At 40.8% G+C, this 18,713-nt stretch overlaps 1 protein-coding gene across 6 annotated transcripts in view; it reads left to right on the top strand.

Annotated features, from left to right (window-relative positions):
- Positions 1-18,713, top strand: part of FCHSD2 (FCH and double SH3 domains 2) — a 121,455-nt gene that overhangs the window by 18,601 nt on the left and 84,141 nt on the right. For all 6 annotated transcript variants that reach the window (XM_021550115.4, XM_085590634.1, XM_021550114.4 and 3 more), the window contains one exon: positions 7,880-7,925. In XM_021550115.4, the coding sequence (XP_021405790.2) occupies positions 7,880-7,925 (46 nt within the window). The remainder of the gene's footprint in view (positions 1-7,879; positions 7,926-18,713) is intronic.

Below are 18,713 nucleotides of genomic sequence, written 5' to 3'. Positions count from 1 at the left end.
GCAGGAGCCCCTCATGGCTGAGCAGGGGAAGCAGGTGAGGTCCATGGTCAGGCAGGGAGGAGAATGAAAGCTTTGCTCGGCTGCTTGAGGGCATGGAAGGAGGGATGCTCTGGGAATGGGAGCAGCAAGACATTTTCTGAGGCAGCCTAGTGATGGGCTCTAGGGAAGGGTCTGCAGTTTCATTTCCCCCACTCAACCTTTTCTAGGGAAATCTTTCCTTTTACTGATGTCTGGGAAAACATTGACACATAATTTGGAAAGAAGAGCCAAGGTAATGCTCTGATGTAGAAATATGTTCATTAACAAGAGCTGGGGGAAGAGTTCCACGTGTGTCTCCCTGTGCTGAAGGGCATGGATGTGATGTAATGTGGGAGGTAGCAAGTTTAATTGGAGACCAGGCAAATAAAGCCAGCCCAAAATCTAGGCAGCAAAATAGTGTTTGAACAGTGCTGTTAAATGCCCATCATAGTACAGTGACTTCTTGTGGAGTTTATTTAATAGGTGGTACAAAGTCTTCAGCAGGAGAGGCAATAGTGGCAGTGCTGATATTATTCAAACTGACATGGAACTTTTGCTCCTTGATAAAAATGCAGCTGAACTGCCTGTTTCTAGCAATAACAAAAACCTGGCAGGTGACAGCATGCCTATAAAGGGGTCATCTTTCTAGGAAGGGATCTGCTTCATTCAAATGATATAAAACCATTGAACAAAAGAGAGTTTATTATTTTTTAAACCAAAGATAAAGGCTGTGATTTGCTGTAATGTGACCCCTGGTGATTTTTTTTTTCTTCAAGTGGCTGAAAAGGAACCTAAAGTATTTTGTGTAAATGAAATGAAAGTGACTTTCTCCTTGCTTACAACTTCTTAATTTCTTCGGTTGCCTTTTTGCAAGAGCAAAGGCATCAGACCAACTGCTATAGTCAGCACTGGTTTTACTGAAATTTGGGGGTGTTTAAATTGAATACAGTTAGCCAGAAAGTGATTGGAGGCACCTGGATTCCCTGGTGAGGTGACTTTGCTGATGATTTTGTGGTGGTCTGGCAGTACAGAGAGTTGTAATAAAGGAGTTAATTCTTTTACGTGGTGTAATTAAGGTGAAACTTCACTTGCTATGCTTTGTCTGAGGTGAAATTTTTGATGTATAAGTAAAAAATACCATTCATAATGTTCAGTGATCAATGTTGGAGGAGCTTTGCTGGGAAAAGGGAAAGTCAGAGTACAAAAATCTCTGAATTTGGAGTCTTGAGTACTTTGTGACAAGGTGGACAAGGGGAATGGATTTGGCCTAAAAAGAGAGTAGGTTTAGATTAGCTATTAACAGGAAGGGTATTAAGAGGAAGTTTTTCCCTGTGAGGGTGGGCAGGCCCTAGCACAGAGTTCCCAGAGCAGCTGTGGCTGCCCCTGGATCCCTGCAAGTGTCCCAGGCCAGGCTGGATGGGGCTTGGAGCAGCCTGGGACAGTGGAAGGTGCCTCTGCCATGGCAGGGTGGGAAATGGGATGTTTTATAAGTTCCCCTCTGACCATAACCATTCTGGGATTCTGTGAAGTATGTTCCAAATTTTAATAACCTGGTTGTTGCACTGCTACACTTTCTACAGCCTGTGTACAGATAATTTCAGAAATTGTGGTGTTCTGAAAAATCATTCACCCTTCAGCCACTTAGAATTTTATGCAAATCTTCTAAAACATTTATGTAGTGGTAATTCTGTTTAGCAAAGAGAAAAACCACGAAGAGGAGCTTATTACATGCAGTGTTTGAGAGTCTTGTCATGATGAATAATTCCTGTAGATTCATTATTGCTCCAGGTATGTTGTCTTTGTGTCTGCTGGACACGGGGAGAGAATATTAATGCATTGTGTCACTGCATGCATGGGTATTCCTGGAGTCCCTCATTAGCCATGCAGCTGCTGCTGTATTATCTTATCTCAGCATTTATTGCCAACCCCTGTCCTGAACAGAGCCATGGGGATGGTTTATGTTGGCTGGAGTATTTGGGATTCAGTTGTGCTTTTGTTAGTGACACACCTGTCCTTAAATTAAAAACCAGGTAAAAGCAGTTACTTGGTTGTACAGCACTGATTCATTATGGTGTGTTTTTCATGTTGCTGGGAAAAAGTGGGAGGAGGGATCCACATAAAAGTACTGAATTAAACTAAACAAGGATGTTGGCATTCCTTAAGAAAACCTGTTTTCCTTCAAGGGATGGCAAAACGTTTTGGCCCATTCCACCCTCCCATGTATTTCAGGATTGCTTCTCTTTGGATTTTATAGTGGGAGCTGGCATTCCAAAGGCATTCCAAAGGCATTGCATTAATTCAGTGTCATGGTCTGGGGAAGGGGCTGGAGCCCCAGGAGAGGCTGAGGGAGCTGGGATGGGGCTCAGCCTGGAGAAAAGGAGGCTCAGGGGGGACCTTGTGGCTCTGCACAACCCCTGACAGGAGGGGACAGCCAGGGGGATCAGGCTGGGAACAGGGAACAGGGACAGGAGGAGAGGGAACAGCCTCAGGCTGGGCCAGGGGAGGCTCAGCTTGGACAGCAGCAGGAATTTCTTCATGGAGATGATTGTCAAGCATTGCAAGGTGCTGCCCAGGGAGCTTTGGAATCCCCATCCCTTGAGGTGTCCAAGGAAGCAGTGGATTTGGCACTCAGTGCTCTGGCTGGGGACAAGGTGGGGATTGGGCAAAACTGGGACTCAATGATCCCTTGAGGTTTTTTCCAACGTTAATGATTTTGTGACGTGACAAGACAAATACCATAATTTTGAACATCTCTTCTTCCCTCTTCCTCCTCCAGTTTTTATTGCTGTGTGGTCTGGGGTCAGCTGAATTGACTGGGTCCCCTCCCAATTTCTTACACACTCACTCCCACCCTGGTGGGAACAGGGTGCCCAGAGCAGCTGTGGCTGCCCCTGGATCCCTGGAAGTGCCCAAGGCCAAGCTGGATGGGGCTTGGAATAACCTGAGATAGTGGAAGGTGTCCCTGCCCATGGCAGGGGTGGAACAAGATTACTGCATTGGTCCCTCCCAATGCAAACCTTTCTGTGGTGTGAGGAGCAGGAAAGGCTTTGAGCTGTGTAAGCACTGCTCAGCAATAATGGGAACATCCCTGAGTTGTCTGTGCCTGGAACTTTGTGTTCTCAGCACAAATGCCAGGCACAGCCCCATCCCAGCCACTGTGCAGAAAATTAACTCCATGCCAGCCAAGCACTGTGAGCTGTCCAATGGAACTGGACAGGGCAGGTGCAGCTACAGGACTTGGAGCTTACTGGAACTCCAGAGGTGCAGTGGAATATTTCCCTGTCACCTTGGAAAGGTCATGGCAGTCAGGAGAGCTTCCTGATGGCTGCAGAAAGGCAAATACTGGGCCCATTTTCAAAGACTGCCAGGAGGAGGATCTGGGGAACAGGAGCTTTACCTTAATTCCTGGGAAAATTACACAGCAAAACCTCCTGGAAACAATTTTTGAGGCTTCTTTTCCATTTGTTGAAGGGGCACAAAGGTGATTCGGAGCAGCCAGCATGGACTTCCAAGGGCAAAAGTTTCTTGATTTCCTTTTGGGAAAGCTGGCAGTGTCTGAGTTGTACGTGGCTTTGGGGAGGCCTTTGACACAGTCCTGTAGCACCTTTAGAGCCACGCTGGGGACACACGGACAGAGAGCTGGCTGGAAAGTTGGCTGGGCTCCCCAAATCTGAGTGGTGGGGAGCAGAGCCAAGTGCAGCTGGGAGTCCCTAATAGGTCAGTGGATCAGTGCTGGTCCATGACTCCAGTCACATGGGGATGGTGGCATGGGGAGTTTGGCAAGTTGAAGGAGCCTGTTAAATTGGGGGAGAACACTGACAGGCTGGAGGCAGGGCTTTGTCCAGGGTGACAGGGGCTGTGGGTGACAGGAGCTGGCAGGAACCTCTGGAAGGTCAGCATATGCCAAGTTCAGGGGCATTTCAGCCTTGAGCAGCAAGCCAGGCTGGGACTGCAGGCTGGAATTTCAATGCCATCCTGGGCAGAAACACTTCACTGTGTCTTCACCATTAAGGAGATTGGTCAGGAGTGATTTGTGGACAGTAATTCCTAAATTTAATTTTATCCTGCCAGCAGTAATGCAATATGCTTATTTGTTCCCTGTGCCCCACTAAAAATCATTCAAAACTGTTTCAAGTCTGGGATGGTTTAAAGAGAGGACAAGAATGAATAAATAGAAAGAAATTCAAAAATATTGGGGGTTGATTCAAGCTGATGGAGTGGGTTTTGTCACTGGGACAAAGCCAGCTGCTCCCTTTTTTCTTCTCTTTTCTTTTTTATAATGAGAGCTGTCTGTTTTCCTGTTCTTAATGGAAAATTTTGTAGTGAGTGTATACTAAAAAAAAAAAAAAAGAGATAGTATTACTTTGGACATGATTGCACACTGAGTGTGTGTGCTCCCAGTGTACATTATAAGCACAAGTTGTAAAGTCATATTTTTCCACTGCTGTGTGTTCTAGCTGTTAGGAATTATCCTTGATCTACTTTCTGGGAAGCTGGAAATTTTTGGGTATTTCAAAATTCACTGATTCATCTTCTTGAGTGGTGGTGGATTGAGTCAGGTTTAACCCAGCTGCAATGTGCTCTACAATGCTTAGGGAGATTTACTTCAGGAATTTTTGATGGGGTTAATTTCAGGTCAAGGTCAGTCAAAAGATGTGGTTTGGGGTGTGATACTAGTTATCCATTTTCTGAGATTTTGTGTTAATTGTAAGAATTTTAAAGTTTCATTAAAATTCCCAAACAATTTGTCTGAATGTTCATAGCCAAAAAACCCACAAGCACAAGATGCTGGTGTCAGGTGAGCTGTATGAATTGTCCAGTTAATACCTTGGGTTTTGTATCATTATCATCATCTTGCATGAGAAATTGTTCCAAATGGGATTCAGGCCTTGCCTGGTTCATTGTTGAATTTCTCAGCCTTTGAATAGAAATACATTCACTGGTGCAAGTTTAGCCTCTTCTTTTATTCAAGAGCCCTGAACACGAAGTGTGTGTTTACGTTTTTGCATAGCTCTTTGCATGGAATTAAATTTTTATACAGTGACTAATTCACTTTCTGGTTTTCAGGGTGTCACTGGGTTTAACTTTCTGCTGTGTAAGCTGTGACTTTGATCTTCAGATTTATACAACTGCACTATATTGGCAGATGGGACATTGTCTTATAAAACACTAAAGTATATTTTAATGTTCTTCTATTGATTTTTCATGAAGGTGTGAGCTTTACACATTTTCAGTCCAAGTGGACATCCATGAAATAATTAAACCCATCTGTTTCTCCTATTTCCCTGTAGGAAAATGTAATGAAATATGATTCTCAACTGACCTGACTCCTTAATTCACATTGTTATGCTCTTCTACAATGGGGATATAAAAAGATAACTCAGTATTTCATAGCATCTGTTACCTTTAATGGATACGAGTGATGGAAATACATGCCAGTGGTTGAAATTTGGGGTTGGGAATTTGCAGTGAGGGCTCAACACTAGAAAAAGTGTCACTAGCAAAGTGGGGATAGCACTTTCTCCTGCTCTCTTAGAATTCCATGGTCTCACAGAGCCTGAGAGAAAATGGGGAGAATGGAATAAATGTATTGCTTTAATATTGACAGGATAAACAAGATATTTAGGAATTACTTTCCTCAAACTAAAATGCCTTTTTGGGGAGTGCAATTCTGGTGTTTCCTGCACTTTAATAGTTACTTTGAGAAAAAGGTGTAAAAATAAGTATTAACTCTCCCTAGTTTAAAAAACCACGAAACAATATTCCTGCTTTCTTGCTGACTCACTAGCTCATGTTGCAAAAACTTACCAGTAGTTAGAGAACATTTTATTGCTTCTTGGAAACAAATGTTTCCTTCTATGACTGGCTTTAAAAGTCCATCCTGAAGGACAATAAGGTTAAGACTATCCCAGCTTTGCATATAAGATTTGGTACACACATCAAAGTTTTCATGCTGCCCAAGTTAAGAAACTATGATGCATTTCTTAGTCAGATGTCTCTTTTCCCCTGCTCAAAATAATTGTCTCCTGGGAAATGTGTTGACTTCAGTCTCCTCTTCCATCGTGTTTTGTAATCCATTCATAGCTGTCATAGAAGGGTTGCTGTATGAGCTGTCCCAAGGTTAAAAGCAGCTTTGTGTTGGTCCAGGGGAGGGAAGCGCAGTCCCAAAGCCGCAGGGAGCACCGGCTCCGAGGAATGCAGACAGCTGATCCCGACAGCCTGTCCACATGTAACCATTTTCTTCATTCAGCAAAACAAATTTAAATATTGGATACAGCATCTTGCCAACTATTTCCCCATTTAAAACACAGAACAAAATCTAAAACTGAAATATTTCTCATAAGGAGGTGCTGCTGTACAATCCATTCTCTTCCTGCTGAAGCTTGCGGTCAATCCAGTTCCAAGATTTCAGTTGGTTTTGGGAGTCACTTTGATTCCCATGTTAATTTGTAATCCTGCACAAGTTGAATGTTTTTGTTTTTTCTCTCTGGTGCAAAACTTTTAACGTAGAAAGTTTTTGGGATATCTTGGGCTTCCTGCTTGTCACAGTCATTGTTTTGCAATTAATTTAAGAGGAATTTGGTTTGAATGGGGTGGGGAAAAAAGCTCAGGTGAAATATACAACTTCATATCCAGGTTTGGTGTAATTAAGCCCTGATAGCTGAGAATTGGAAAATAACTTTATTTGCCTAAAATATTTCAAGATTTATGTTCCAAAGACTGCCGCTGTTTTTTCTACCATTTCAATATTGATAACACATTTTGGTTATTCCTTGGAGTTATTTGTGCAGTTTTTTGTATTTCTGATAGAAAAGTGAGTATTTTCAGAGGAATGTTGTGGTTTCTAGGTGTTTGCTAGACTGACTGGGATATTGGATTTTGGAACAGGAGATGCTAAAAGAAAGTGGGTTATAATAACAGCTGGAATACTTGGAATGCTTTACAAAGGAAATTCTTTCACAGGCATCTCAGCCAACTTCACTTGTTCCTATCAAGGTGTTTCATATGGGAATCACACAGCCCTTGGAACCCACCTGGGCTACATGAGGGGGATTTGGGAAGTTTAACTGTTGGAGCTGGAATATGGCCAGATCTTTTGGGCTGTCATTGGTCTGGGAAGAATTTTGAGCAATCATGATGCATTTAAACTTTTGTTTATGTCCTGTTGGGGAAGCTGAGCCTGTAGCATGTGGATGGATACTCTTCATGGATGAAATGGAGTAGGCAAGAATAAAAGGAGCCTGTCCTGAGCTCCTATTTATTGAGTTAACTTCATTAGAGGATATTCCTGAGGTGTGGGTTTTTTTACTTGGTGTGTCACCAGAGTTATTGGGTAACTAATTTAAATATAATTAGATGTTTTTTGTGCCTATGATGTAGCCTTAAGCTGAGTATAGCCTTAAGGTATAGCTTGAAGAAAATAACTCTCATCAAAACAAGTCTGAAGAAAATTAAGTAAGTCTGTCTAGGTACATAATGTCAAATCCTGTTCTGTGCTCCCAAATTCCTCGCTCGGCTGTACTGCTGGAAAGCTGATGAGCTTTTCATGAAGAAAATGCTGTTTATGCCTGGGAACTGAGTAGTCCTGGGAACTGAGTTTGCCCAATAAAACTTGGAAATTCAACCATCACACATGTGAAGTCCACACACAATTGTTGCTGGGCTACTGATGTGCACTTGTCAAACCATTTCCCTTTTTTGTTGCTCTTTCACTCTGCAGACTGTCCAGCAGAAGCTCCTTTTAAAGTAAATTGTTGAATTTGTACAGTTTTGCTCTCTGTGTTAATGGATTTTGACTAAATTACTGAATTTGGAGTGTTTTGCTTCATGTTCTAATGAAATTTCTTTGCTCTTCTTTCAGAGCATTCAGTCAGAAAAGAGCTGCAATTGAGAAAGAATATGCACAGGTAGGTTCTGGAATAATTTTGATGGCTCTGGCATTGTTCTGTTGGGATTATTTGTTTATCAGCAAATTACCATGGTGAATGTTTTTATCATTTATCTTTTCCATAAGTGACTTAGCATGAAAATGTGTTGAAGTTCTGAATCAGTTTGATCTATATAGGACTGAGGCCTATTCTGTATTTTCATGTATTTTGACTTAGGGAAGTTCTCGAGTACAGAAAACATTTTTAACATTTTTCCCCAATTGTTATAAAGTAAAACTCTGTGTGCTTTTCTCAGAAGTCAATGTGAAATTTGAGTGAAAGGTAAAATTAGGTCAATTAGAGGGAGAGGAAATGTTCTGGCTTATTTGATCCAAAAGAAATTTAAATTCACATTCTTCAGTAAGAGCAGCTTCCCATTCATCTGAAATAAAAGAGGATTTGGCCTCATGCTTGTGATAGGGAGTGGAATGAATTTTGATTTGTTTGTGAGAAAAGAGGGAGGATTGCTTTTTCTCCCCCAGTCCAAAATTAGAAAGCATCTAATAAGGGGCAGCTGCCTGTTTAATTTACAGTAAAGGCTCTTGGAGCTTAAGTCCAAGTACAACAGATTATAAATACACTGATTTATTTTAAAATAGATGAAAGGTAGAATAAAATCCAAGGGAGTGAGCTCGTGGAGCTCAGTATGCCATAAATCCAACTGGAGATGTGCCTGACATGGAATGTGAGAACACAAGCTGTCACCAGGCTGCTTCCAAGTGCAGTTTGTAGGATGTCATGTTCAACATCCTTTTAGTCCTTAGTGCAGCATCACCCCCAAAATACACAGAGCAAACGTGTTCTGGGCCAGGCTTCACTGGCAGTTGGGAAAAGATGGTTCCTGTGCCTGTGACGGATGGGTTTTTAGTGCTGGATTTGCTGTATGTCTTCTCAGCCTAAAAACCATCTGAAAACCCCTCCTACGCCATGTGGAATTTGTGCTGAGTTAAACCCACTCACTAACAATATTGCCATAAGTTATTGGTGCTCTCATTTTTCTCCACATATGAATTTACCTTGGCAAGTATCAATTCCATTGGCAGATTAGCTAAATTTGATTAAATACCTGAATTTTTCAATGATGGTACCTCATGAAACTGTGGTTAAAAATATGTGGTTTTGAGAGGTTTTTTTTTTAACTAATACATAAAATTTAACACCAGTTCTTAACACATTTATCCAGTAGACATGAGAATGTCTTTTATATGCAGAGACACAACAGTCACTGCATTTAGGGAATAGTCCTGATAAGTTGGAAAAATAATTACACTGCGCTTCAGAAAGCTCAGACCTAACAACTGAGGCTTTCAGTTCCTTGGATTTAACCCCCACCCCCCCTCAGCTTTACAGCAATGCAGCTGCAGCATTTGAGATTCACTGAATAGCTGGTTATATTAATGAAGTCTTGTGGGATCACTTCCTTGGATTGATGATAAGTGCACAGTTCCAAAACAATGTTGGATGCTTCTTTGAGGGCCTCTAAAAGGATTTCTGTTTTGGAGGTGGTAATAAAATTTCACATAAAGCCTTTTGGGGAGAGAAGTTGTGCACCAAATAAATGGCAAGTCACATTCATCAGCAGTGGGATATTCCTTTTAAACCAGTTCTAAAGGGAGCTGGAAATGGTCAGTAGTTTATGAAGCCAGATTTCCAAACCTTTTCACAGATTCTCTCCAAATGCCTCTTGTCACCTTAGGGAATTCGGAATATTCTGACATCTGACTTTTTTTTGGCAAGTTAGAAGCAGTGGAAGGGTGGCCAGTGAAAATCAGTTTCCCAGAACTGAACACTTTGTTGGTTTAAAAAAAATTGTAGGTTGGTGCCCTGCACTTGGGTGCCAAGTTTCTAAACACAGAGTGCTTTTGTTGGGAGCAGGAGAACCTGTCCAAAGGCAAGTGAAACACCCCAGCCCAGTGTTTATAACTTGCCCCTAATTACATGGTAAGTGGTGCAAATGTATGTGATGAATTATAGGGCCTGGATTTAAATTTCCCTGCTCTTACTTTGTCCGGGTTTTTTTTTGCGTTGTGTTTTCACCTGTTGCCCTTGAAGGTTTCTGGAACCATTTTTTGCTTATTACCCATCTCCAGTGGGTTCTTTCCTGGCTTTTCAAGGATATGCCATGGTATAAATGGGAGAAGGTTCCACTGTATCAGCGATTCTGCAGTTTTCTAGATCAGTTGGGATTCTGCACTCAGCTCTTCCATTTGTATTTTTGGTCCTGCATTATTTAATGTATGCTTAGAGGCTTACCTTAATATTCAGAAATGAGAGCTCAGAAAGGTTCTCATTTCCCACTAACAGTATGCCTGCTAATAGCATTTAAATTGCAATTTTGTATTGTTATTATTAGCTGTTCTCCATTATTAATAAGCTGCCTGAAATCAGTACCTGAGAATACTCCTATGGTGAAAAAACAGTTTACTGAATGTGTGCTTTTGCTGCTACCTACAAAAAACTGTTTTACCCAGCATGTTAAATAGGTAAAATGTTGTTTTTTTGGTTTTTTTGGGGTTTTTTTGAGATTATAAATATATCTTTGCTGCAGTTACTATTATTTCACACTTTTAACTCAAGAGACCAGTCTCTTATAGTCTGGGAACACAGAGATGACCTTCCTTGTCATGTCTTGCTTTTGCTTGATGTTTCACTATCAATGTTTCAGAGTAAAACGTGACTCCAGGCAATCAGCATGGCCTGGCCCCTTGGAATTTGCAAGTAACCTCAAGGAGGTTGAGTTTCCCTGCATGCTAATGAGTTTCTAACTGTAGTACCTCAAATAAAGGCACTGATGTTCTACAAAAAAGGTGGGAGAGCCCATTCCCTGAGCTACATTTCAAGTGAGGTACAAGTAGAAGTGTCTGTTCAGTTTTGGTTTTTTTTAAGAAGCAGTAATTATTAGGATTTTTTTCCTCCTCTTTGTGTTTTCTAGAGGTCAAATTAACATTGAAGAGCTGTGGGTGCTCAGTAAAACCAGCTTATCTGTCATCAGGAGGGGACAGGGCACTCGGTGTTGATTGCTGTATCTGTGGCACTGAGAAACTTCATGCATCTAAAGCATTTTCAGATGTGGAGAAAAGAAAAGTTAATGTAGTTTATAGCCACAGAGTCCCGTTGGCAGCTCCTCATATCCATGGTAGTGGTTGGGAGAGGAGCCTTAAATAAAATGAAATGGATGTGAGAGGGAAAAGCAGCTGGAGGTGGGGTGAGAGGAGCAGGAAAGGTGGGGAGGTGGATGTAAGCAGACACCATGGTCACCCTTACCCATTTCCCTGACCCTGTGTCTCACCAGACCTAGAAAAAGCACTCATTTCAAGACATCAGAATAGATGCATTAATATTTCCTAAAAAATTACAATATTCCTATGGCAGTTTTTGTCCATACAATGTGTGCCTGTGTATACATAATATATAAAGCAGATACACAACATCATTTATTTTATATCTGTATATATATGTATTTTATATATAATTTATTTATATATTTGCCAGAATGTACTGGTTTTCCATTGTTTAAAAGCAAACTAGAAGCTGACCATTTCTTTTACCATGTTCTAACAAGGGTGCCAAGCCACCCAGTGGCCTATTGAACAATTTTTCAGGGGATTAAAATCATAAAGGGTTAAAATCAGACATTCCCACCATGTCTTAGTAACTTCTGCCATGGCTCATTTTTTTCCTTTGCTGTTCTTTATCATGTATTCCAGCACTTTGTGAAAATTAACTGATTTATCTTTATCCTGTGAAGACTGGAAAGGTGATGGTATTACTCTCATAAGGAATGAAAGAAATGAGTGAATTTTAGCCAAAATACCACAAGTCTCTGATAGAATGGATACTGAACTCTACTGAAAATACAGTGGTTGATTGGAGTGTTTCAGTGGTGACTGTAGGAGCAGGAGGATGGCAGGCACTGCACAGGAACAGCTGGGAAATTTGGGAATGGTGCTGGGGAGTTCTGTAAATAGAACCTTGTCAGCATGGAACCCTAGTCACCTGGGTTGATTCCTAAATCCCACCAGGCAAAACAGCTGCAGCCTAGGAAACACAGCCTTACAGCAGGTTTGGAACACAAAACAAAAATACCAGGGTGAAGCAAATTCTTTCCTCTGCCTCCCAGCTATGGAACCCCTGGAGCGGCAGGAAAAAATAACTTGAGGTACCTGCCCTGCAAAGCCAGCAAGCAGCTTTCCATGAGATCACTGCCTGCAGTCTGGGCGGCATGGCTTGGATTTTTTAATCCCAAAGGATGCAGGAGGTTGCTGTGGGAGAGCAGGAAGAGATTGTGGATTTTAAGGGTGGGTCCCTGACTTGGGGACAAACAAGGAGCAGCCGTGGGTTGACTGCTCAGGAGCTGTTTTGTTAGCAGATGAACTTAAGTTACTTGTTTCTTCCTGTGAGGATGATTTGAGAGTTGCTGCAGTGCTAAACCTCCCTCTAGAGTATTTCTGTATTACTTAAGACATTTGTCTTGGTTTTGTTTTAGAGTGAAATTGATTACTTTTGTAGTCAAGCAGTAATTTAAAAAACGTGGGAAATCAGTTTGTGTGTGTGCATGGAAGATGTATTTTTAAGACTTAGGACACTTCATCTTTTTGGGATCTTCTGTATTTCAGATCCTGTAAGGAGAGTTTAGTTTGTAATTAGCCCATATGCAGAAAGTAGGTTGGTTTTTCTTTTATCTCAGACTTAATCTTTGGAAGGAATTTAGTTGTCATTCTGTGATTTCTCTGCAGAGAAACTTTCACTTGTAGTACATGAGTGGATTGTGTTGAAATTTCCATCCTGGCTATCCTGAGCTGAATGGATGCTGTATCTGGATATATTTGATAGCAATTAATTTGAAAGGAAACAAATTGTTTTGAAACTCACCCGTATAATTACAATATTTATTGTATTTTCAAACTTACTGTAGGAAACACTAGGAAAAACTCAGAGTGAAATCTTTTTCCAGGAATGAAGTCACCGAGTGTCTGCAAATGTTGGTTTTATCATTGTGTCTATTTTAAAAGACAGGCAAAATATTCCAAAAACAAACAAACAATCCCAGCCTGGTAAAAATGACCCTGGAGACCTGAGGTGCTCCGTGTGCACTACTCAAAAGTTTGGCAGAGCTTTGAGGTACCTTCTTACTAATTTATTGGTAGTGTTGCAAACCATTTTAGCAGGCATTCAGTGTGTTGGTTTAATTGCATATGAAAACCGTGGTTTTGTCCACCAGCACTGGGGAATGTTCTCCCAGCCCAGAGACTGGAGGAGGCTTTGTGCTGGTCTTTATCCAAGTTCCATTTTTTTTCCAGTGGTGGTTGTGTGTATGTGGCACATCTTTCTCTTAGCAGAGTTCATTTCTTACTTGTGCATAGAGAACAGCTGCTGAAATCCTACAATCCAAGATCTGACTTGAATATTCCACCTTTCCTGTTGTAGGAATTTCTATAGGAGAAGGCAGCAGACCCACAGAATCTTCGTGTGTGACTTTATTTTGGATGTTGCTGCCTGAAGCTTGGTTGGCACATCTGCATGGGGGAGGGGGAAAAGCTGTATCCAAGAAACCTCTGGATCCAATAGCAAAAATGCCAGAGCCATTCGGGCCTCCTCCTGCACTGAGTGATGTTCCCTCATGGATCCTTAGGGCTGTGGCACTGGATGATCTTCAAAGTCCCTTCCAACCCAAAACACTCTGTGATTCTGTGACTTAATATAGGATATTTCTTTTGGATAATGACTGGTGTTTTCTAAACAAGCTTTGGATTCTTTAGACTCCAAATTCAGAGTAAGATCTGTGTTTCAATGTGGATTATGAGCATTTTAAGTCTTTGTTTCTTGTCATATCCCTGAAAAATCTCATATTCAGTGTGGAATGCCTGTGATTTCACATACACCTGGAGCCTGGACTATTTTGTCAGCTTGTTTTAAATCTCAGCACAACTAACTTTCCATTTTTTGGACGATCCCAAATGGTAGCACTTCCCAGTCACTGCCTGGCGTGGAGATCATGCATATTGATGGCCTGGTTTGGTCCTTTCAGCCATGGTGGTGCACAATACATCAGCAGAACTTGCTGCTTCCAGAAAGAAAACACCTGCCTGGTGCTACCTTTGGATTATGTTCTCCATTCAAAGCACTGGGATATCCATGAGCGGGGCAGGAAAATGAAGTGTAGGACCCTGTGGCTATTCAGGCCATTCTTCCCAAAAAAGCATGGAGAATCAGTGGCCGTGAAGGCCACAAAGACTGAGCTGCTCCATTTCATAAATGGTTAGGAACACTATTGTGAATTTTAGAATAACTTGTAGAGACAAGTTTGACAAATCAGATGTTATAATGGGATTATTGATACTATTCTGCACTTGTCACAGTTCAGCCTCTTAGTGCACATTTCCCTTTTTTCCCCTAAACAAGAAGCTCTTTAGAATTCTCTATATTAAATGTCCATTTAACATTTAATATAATATACTTTGCCTGGAACAAAGACTGTGGGTCTATGAGTGACATTCGAAACAATATTATCGTTGACCTTCTCTTTTTATGTAGATTTTGAATTCAGATGTTCATGTACTTTTCCATCTCCAAAAAACACATGTCAGAACTTAAAGTAGGGTAAAAAAAGTGGAATATCTGATTTTTGGTCTTGTCTCACTGATTGTTCTGTTAGAAGAAAAGTGAAAATGCCCTACACTGCAGCATTAGCCCATTTAAAAAGAATTTTAAAAGGCAGTCTTTTAAAAATGCTAAGCTATCTGCTACAGTTTTTATGGAATTCTTTAGGTTAAAATAATATTTCTCTAAGAACAGAGGAGGACTGTCAGCTTCTATTTTCAGTGAAAACATCTAGTTCCTTATAAAGGGGCTGCTAAGCTTAGAATTACTCTATTCCTACAAAGAAAGCCCTTCATAAAGAAACCCCATTTTTTGCTGTACTGATGCAAGCAAGTTTCTCTGAGCCTGCTTTTAGCAGTTATTTTTCTTTCCGATTACTGTGCTCAGAAGCATTCAGGGCCTGGAATTTGGATCCTTGTAAGTGGTTCTGCTTGCAGATGAAAAACTTTATTCTTCAGAGCTGCTCTTTACTCGGCCATGCAGCCCCAGCAGTGTGCCTGGCAGTGGATCCTGCAGCCCGTGGGGTTGCATCGTTTTCCCCCTGCCCCCTCAGTTTTTCTCAAGCTACCTCACTGTTTCAGTTCTTTTCCAACATATCCAGCCCTTCAGACATCCTTCCCAGCAGCTGCCCTCTGTCACAACTCAAAGCTTTCAAAATATGCACAGTGGAAACTTTGGGCCTCTTGAAGTAGCAGCAGCATCAGCTGAGTCACGAGCCCCTGCCAGCCAAGGCTGCTCCACCTCTCTGTGGGCTCCTTTTCCACCTCTTTCCTTCTGTCTTGTCCTGGGAATACAATACTCTTTCATTTCCTAGCTTAGCACACCTCACACACATCTCAGAGTATTTTGGGTGGAGGAGATTCCTGTTCCAACCTCCTTGACCAAGCTGTAGTTCGGTGATGCCCCTAATCCCTTTGAAACTTGGAAAATCTTTAAGCATCTTGGTTCCCATACTGCATCCCTCAGGAAAAACGTGTCATTGTTCTCAGAGAGAACCCAGGCCCTGCCTGAGCTGCCTCCTTGGCTGTTTTCCCTGCTCCATTTTCCAGTCCCCTGGTAATGGTGGTACCATGCTCTCCTCTCAGCTTTTGGGATGCTATCAGTTCCTCAGGAAATGCATCCCCGGTTTGCAGACCACTGCTGCACATGGCTGTGCAGGGATCTACAAGCAGTCAATACACCCAGGAACACTCTGGATGTGGGTTTGGGGGTGTTTGGTGATTTTTAAATCTCTGAAGCTTCTAGGTAAGAAGGCAAATATTTGATACATGAACATTGCCCATCATCCCTTCCTTGTATTTTCTAGCAGGCCATAAACAACTCAAAAGCTGTTTACCTCTTAACTTTCTTTTGCTTTTATTTGCATTTCTGCACCTTCTCTGTTAGCCCTGCATTTGTTCTGGAGCCATCAATTGAAAAAAAAAATTCTTTGTATCCAATAGAACTCTGCCTCTTTACCTAACAATACCTTCTAATGCCACTTTCTCTGTTACAATCAAAAGACCATAACTTAGGGTAAAGCAGCAGTCACCACTTTGCCTGAAAATGGTACTCAGGAGAGTGTAATTAAAATGTTGGTTTTTAAAAAACAACCCACATAGAAATATAAGTATGGAGAATGTAATTCTGTGTAAATTTCAGTTGCTTAGTTCACCTGATTAAATTTTCTCCAATTCAGCTGGTTCAGCTGGTTGTCAAATGTTGGGCACACAGAGGTAATTCATAGGAGATGGTGTTCCTTTTTGTTCTCTGGGACTTTGAAAAACTGTTTGATTGCACCTCCTGCCCAGTAACTAAAGTGGTTTTGGTCTATGTGTGACTGTATTTTAGGTAGTGACATTTCTGAAAAGTTATTTTTGCTTTTCTGTGTCTCAGACCTTAATTTTATTGTTGAAAAGGTCTCCACTGGTTAAAGAAACAAAAGAAAAAAAAAAAAGGGAGAAGAGCTCATTTTATTTACTGTTCAATAATTAAACACATGAACTTGTGTTCACACTGTAAAAAGGACTGAACATGGGTTTGCAGGAGCAGCCTGTCATCCTTTCCATTACAGAGCAATCCCCAACCCCAGGAATCCAGATTTCACATTGGACCCTCAGGAGTTCATTAGATGGATGTAAGGAAAACTGGGCAGAGCTTCTTGGCTACTGAAGCTGTTTATGTAAGGGGATTATTTAAATGGTAAAGTAGATGTATTCTTAACTATTTTCAAAAACTATACTCCCTTCTTCCTCTTTACAGCCTTGGAAGTTTGCTTTCAGACCTGGATAAACCAGGATATGTTGACAGTACAAAAAAACCCCAAACAAAAACGAAAAAAAGCAAATACAAAAAGAACCCCCAACAGCAACCAAAACCAACAACCCAACAGAGAATGTTTAAGTCGTATCTCCCCTAAATGATTATTCAGTGTCAGACCCTGCATCTACAGTGGGTGACTTGTTCAGTTTTATACAGATAAAGGCCTTTGTGCAGCTTACACTCCCCCTCAAAAAAAAAAGAGGAGGGAGAAAGGAAAGCCATCAGCTTTCAGATCCTAAGGATTATTTCTGAGAGTTCTCCAAACTGTTGCCTCAAACACTCAAACATTTTTTGTTCTGTTTCATGATATGTGGGGCCAGCAGTGAAGCTCAGCTGGGTCGTTCCCTTCCACATTGTGTTAGAAGGAATAAAGAACAACATTTGAACATCTTGGTGCTTTAGATAAGGAAAAATGCTTGTCCAGCTGGATTCTGGGAAGCTGGGTGGCTGGCATCCCATATAGATGATGGGCTCCACTTGATTACTGGATTGGTGCTATTTTATTTTAGTAGTGCTTGGTTGTTATTCATCAAGTTACTTATTAATCAATTATCTTTTTTTTTAATGGAAAATAAAATAAGCCAGTGCAACAAGTTTTAAACCGGGAGATTTCCATATATTTAAAAATCAATTAACTTCCGTTTTATTGAGAAAACATTTTAAAATGTGGTTTGATGGGTACGTTAGTGACATCAACATCAGTAAACACTCATGAGGGGAAAATCCAGTGCAGATATAGTGCAGGAACAGAACCTTAACATAGATTTACATTTTAATTTATAGATGTAAAGCATTCTTTTCAGTCATCAGAATTGTGTTGATGATGGCATAGAGTTATTCCTGCTATCCTTTTTTTAATTTTCAATATTACTGCATATTTTCTGCTAGGCATATATCCTGCCTGTTGCTCATTTCCCTAGCAATATACTCTTCACTGCCTTTTGCAGTTTAAAGGGTAGTTTCTCATATTTTCAACAAAAATAAAAGCATGTTTCATACTGGTTGCAAACAGAAACTAATTGAGTAGGAGGAAGCCTACAGATTTATGAAAAAATAAAAAAAACTTCTCAGCATTGGTTTTCTTAGCTCTGCTTGTGTCCAAATATGGCTCAGAGCTTTTTTTTACCTTCACAAGCCATAAAGAGGCAATTAAAAAAAAATTAAAAATACCGAGGGCTGGTTACATTTTTTGAGATGTGAAATTTGTGAGCTCCTGGGTTTCCTGGGTTTATTTCTCTTCAGGATGCCAGATAAATCTGTGTTTGCTTTTTGATTGTCTATCCAAATAGGCTGGCCAAAAATTTGCATTTTTCCTATCACATGGGGTTTTCTCGTATTTATAGCAGAATCTTGAAAGATACTTTCTGTCTCGTGTTGGCTTTCTGGTTTTGTTTTCCTTGGTAATTTATGTTCACCTAAGATAGAGCAAAGCATCTCTATGAATGCCCTCCAGTAAATGTGGTTGGGAGTGGAATTTGTAAGCAGGATTATTTTTTCTGTGTTCATAAAAGCGAATAATGCAGATTATACACTGCCTACCTTCTTAAAAAGAGTTTTCAATTACACAGCTATTACCAGGTGTAATGACGCTAAAATTGTTTACTTTTATATAAGAATAATAATATAAGCTCTTAAATATAATAAAGGGGTTGTGGAGAGTCACAAACAGCTGGAATACATCAAAATGGGTTATTTTGATTTTTCTTGTAGCCTTCAGGTTGTCTGTTAAACCTTTAGGAAGCAAAATCCGCTCGCATAACAAAATCTGGAAACGTGATCCAAGGTGCAGGCAGCTTCTGGGAGGTGTCCTGCAGAAGGGTTTGGTTGAGGGTTCCACCAAGAATTCTTAGAAATATCTTGGAGAAA

This window comes from Lonchura striata, chromosome 1, assembly GCF_050655825.1.
Source record: "Lonchura striata isolate lonStrDom1 chromosome 1, ASM5065582v1, whole genome shotgun sequence".
Taxonomy (NCBI): Eukaryota; Metazoa; Chordata; class Aves; order Passeriformes; family Estrildidae; genus Lonchura; species Lonchura striata.
Note: the sequence above shows the minus strand (reverse complement) of the source record. Positions and strands in the feature narration are given on the sequence as shown.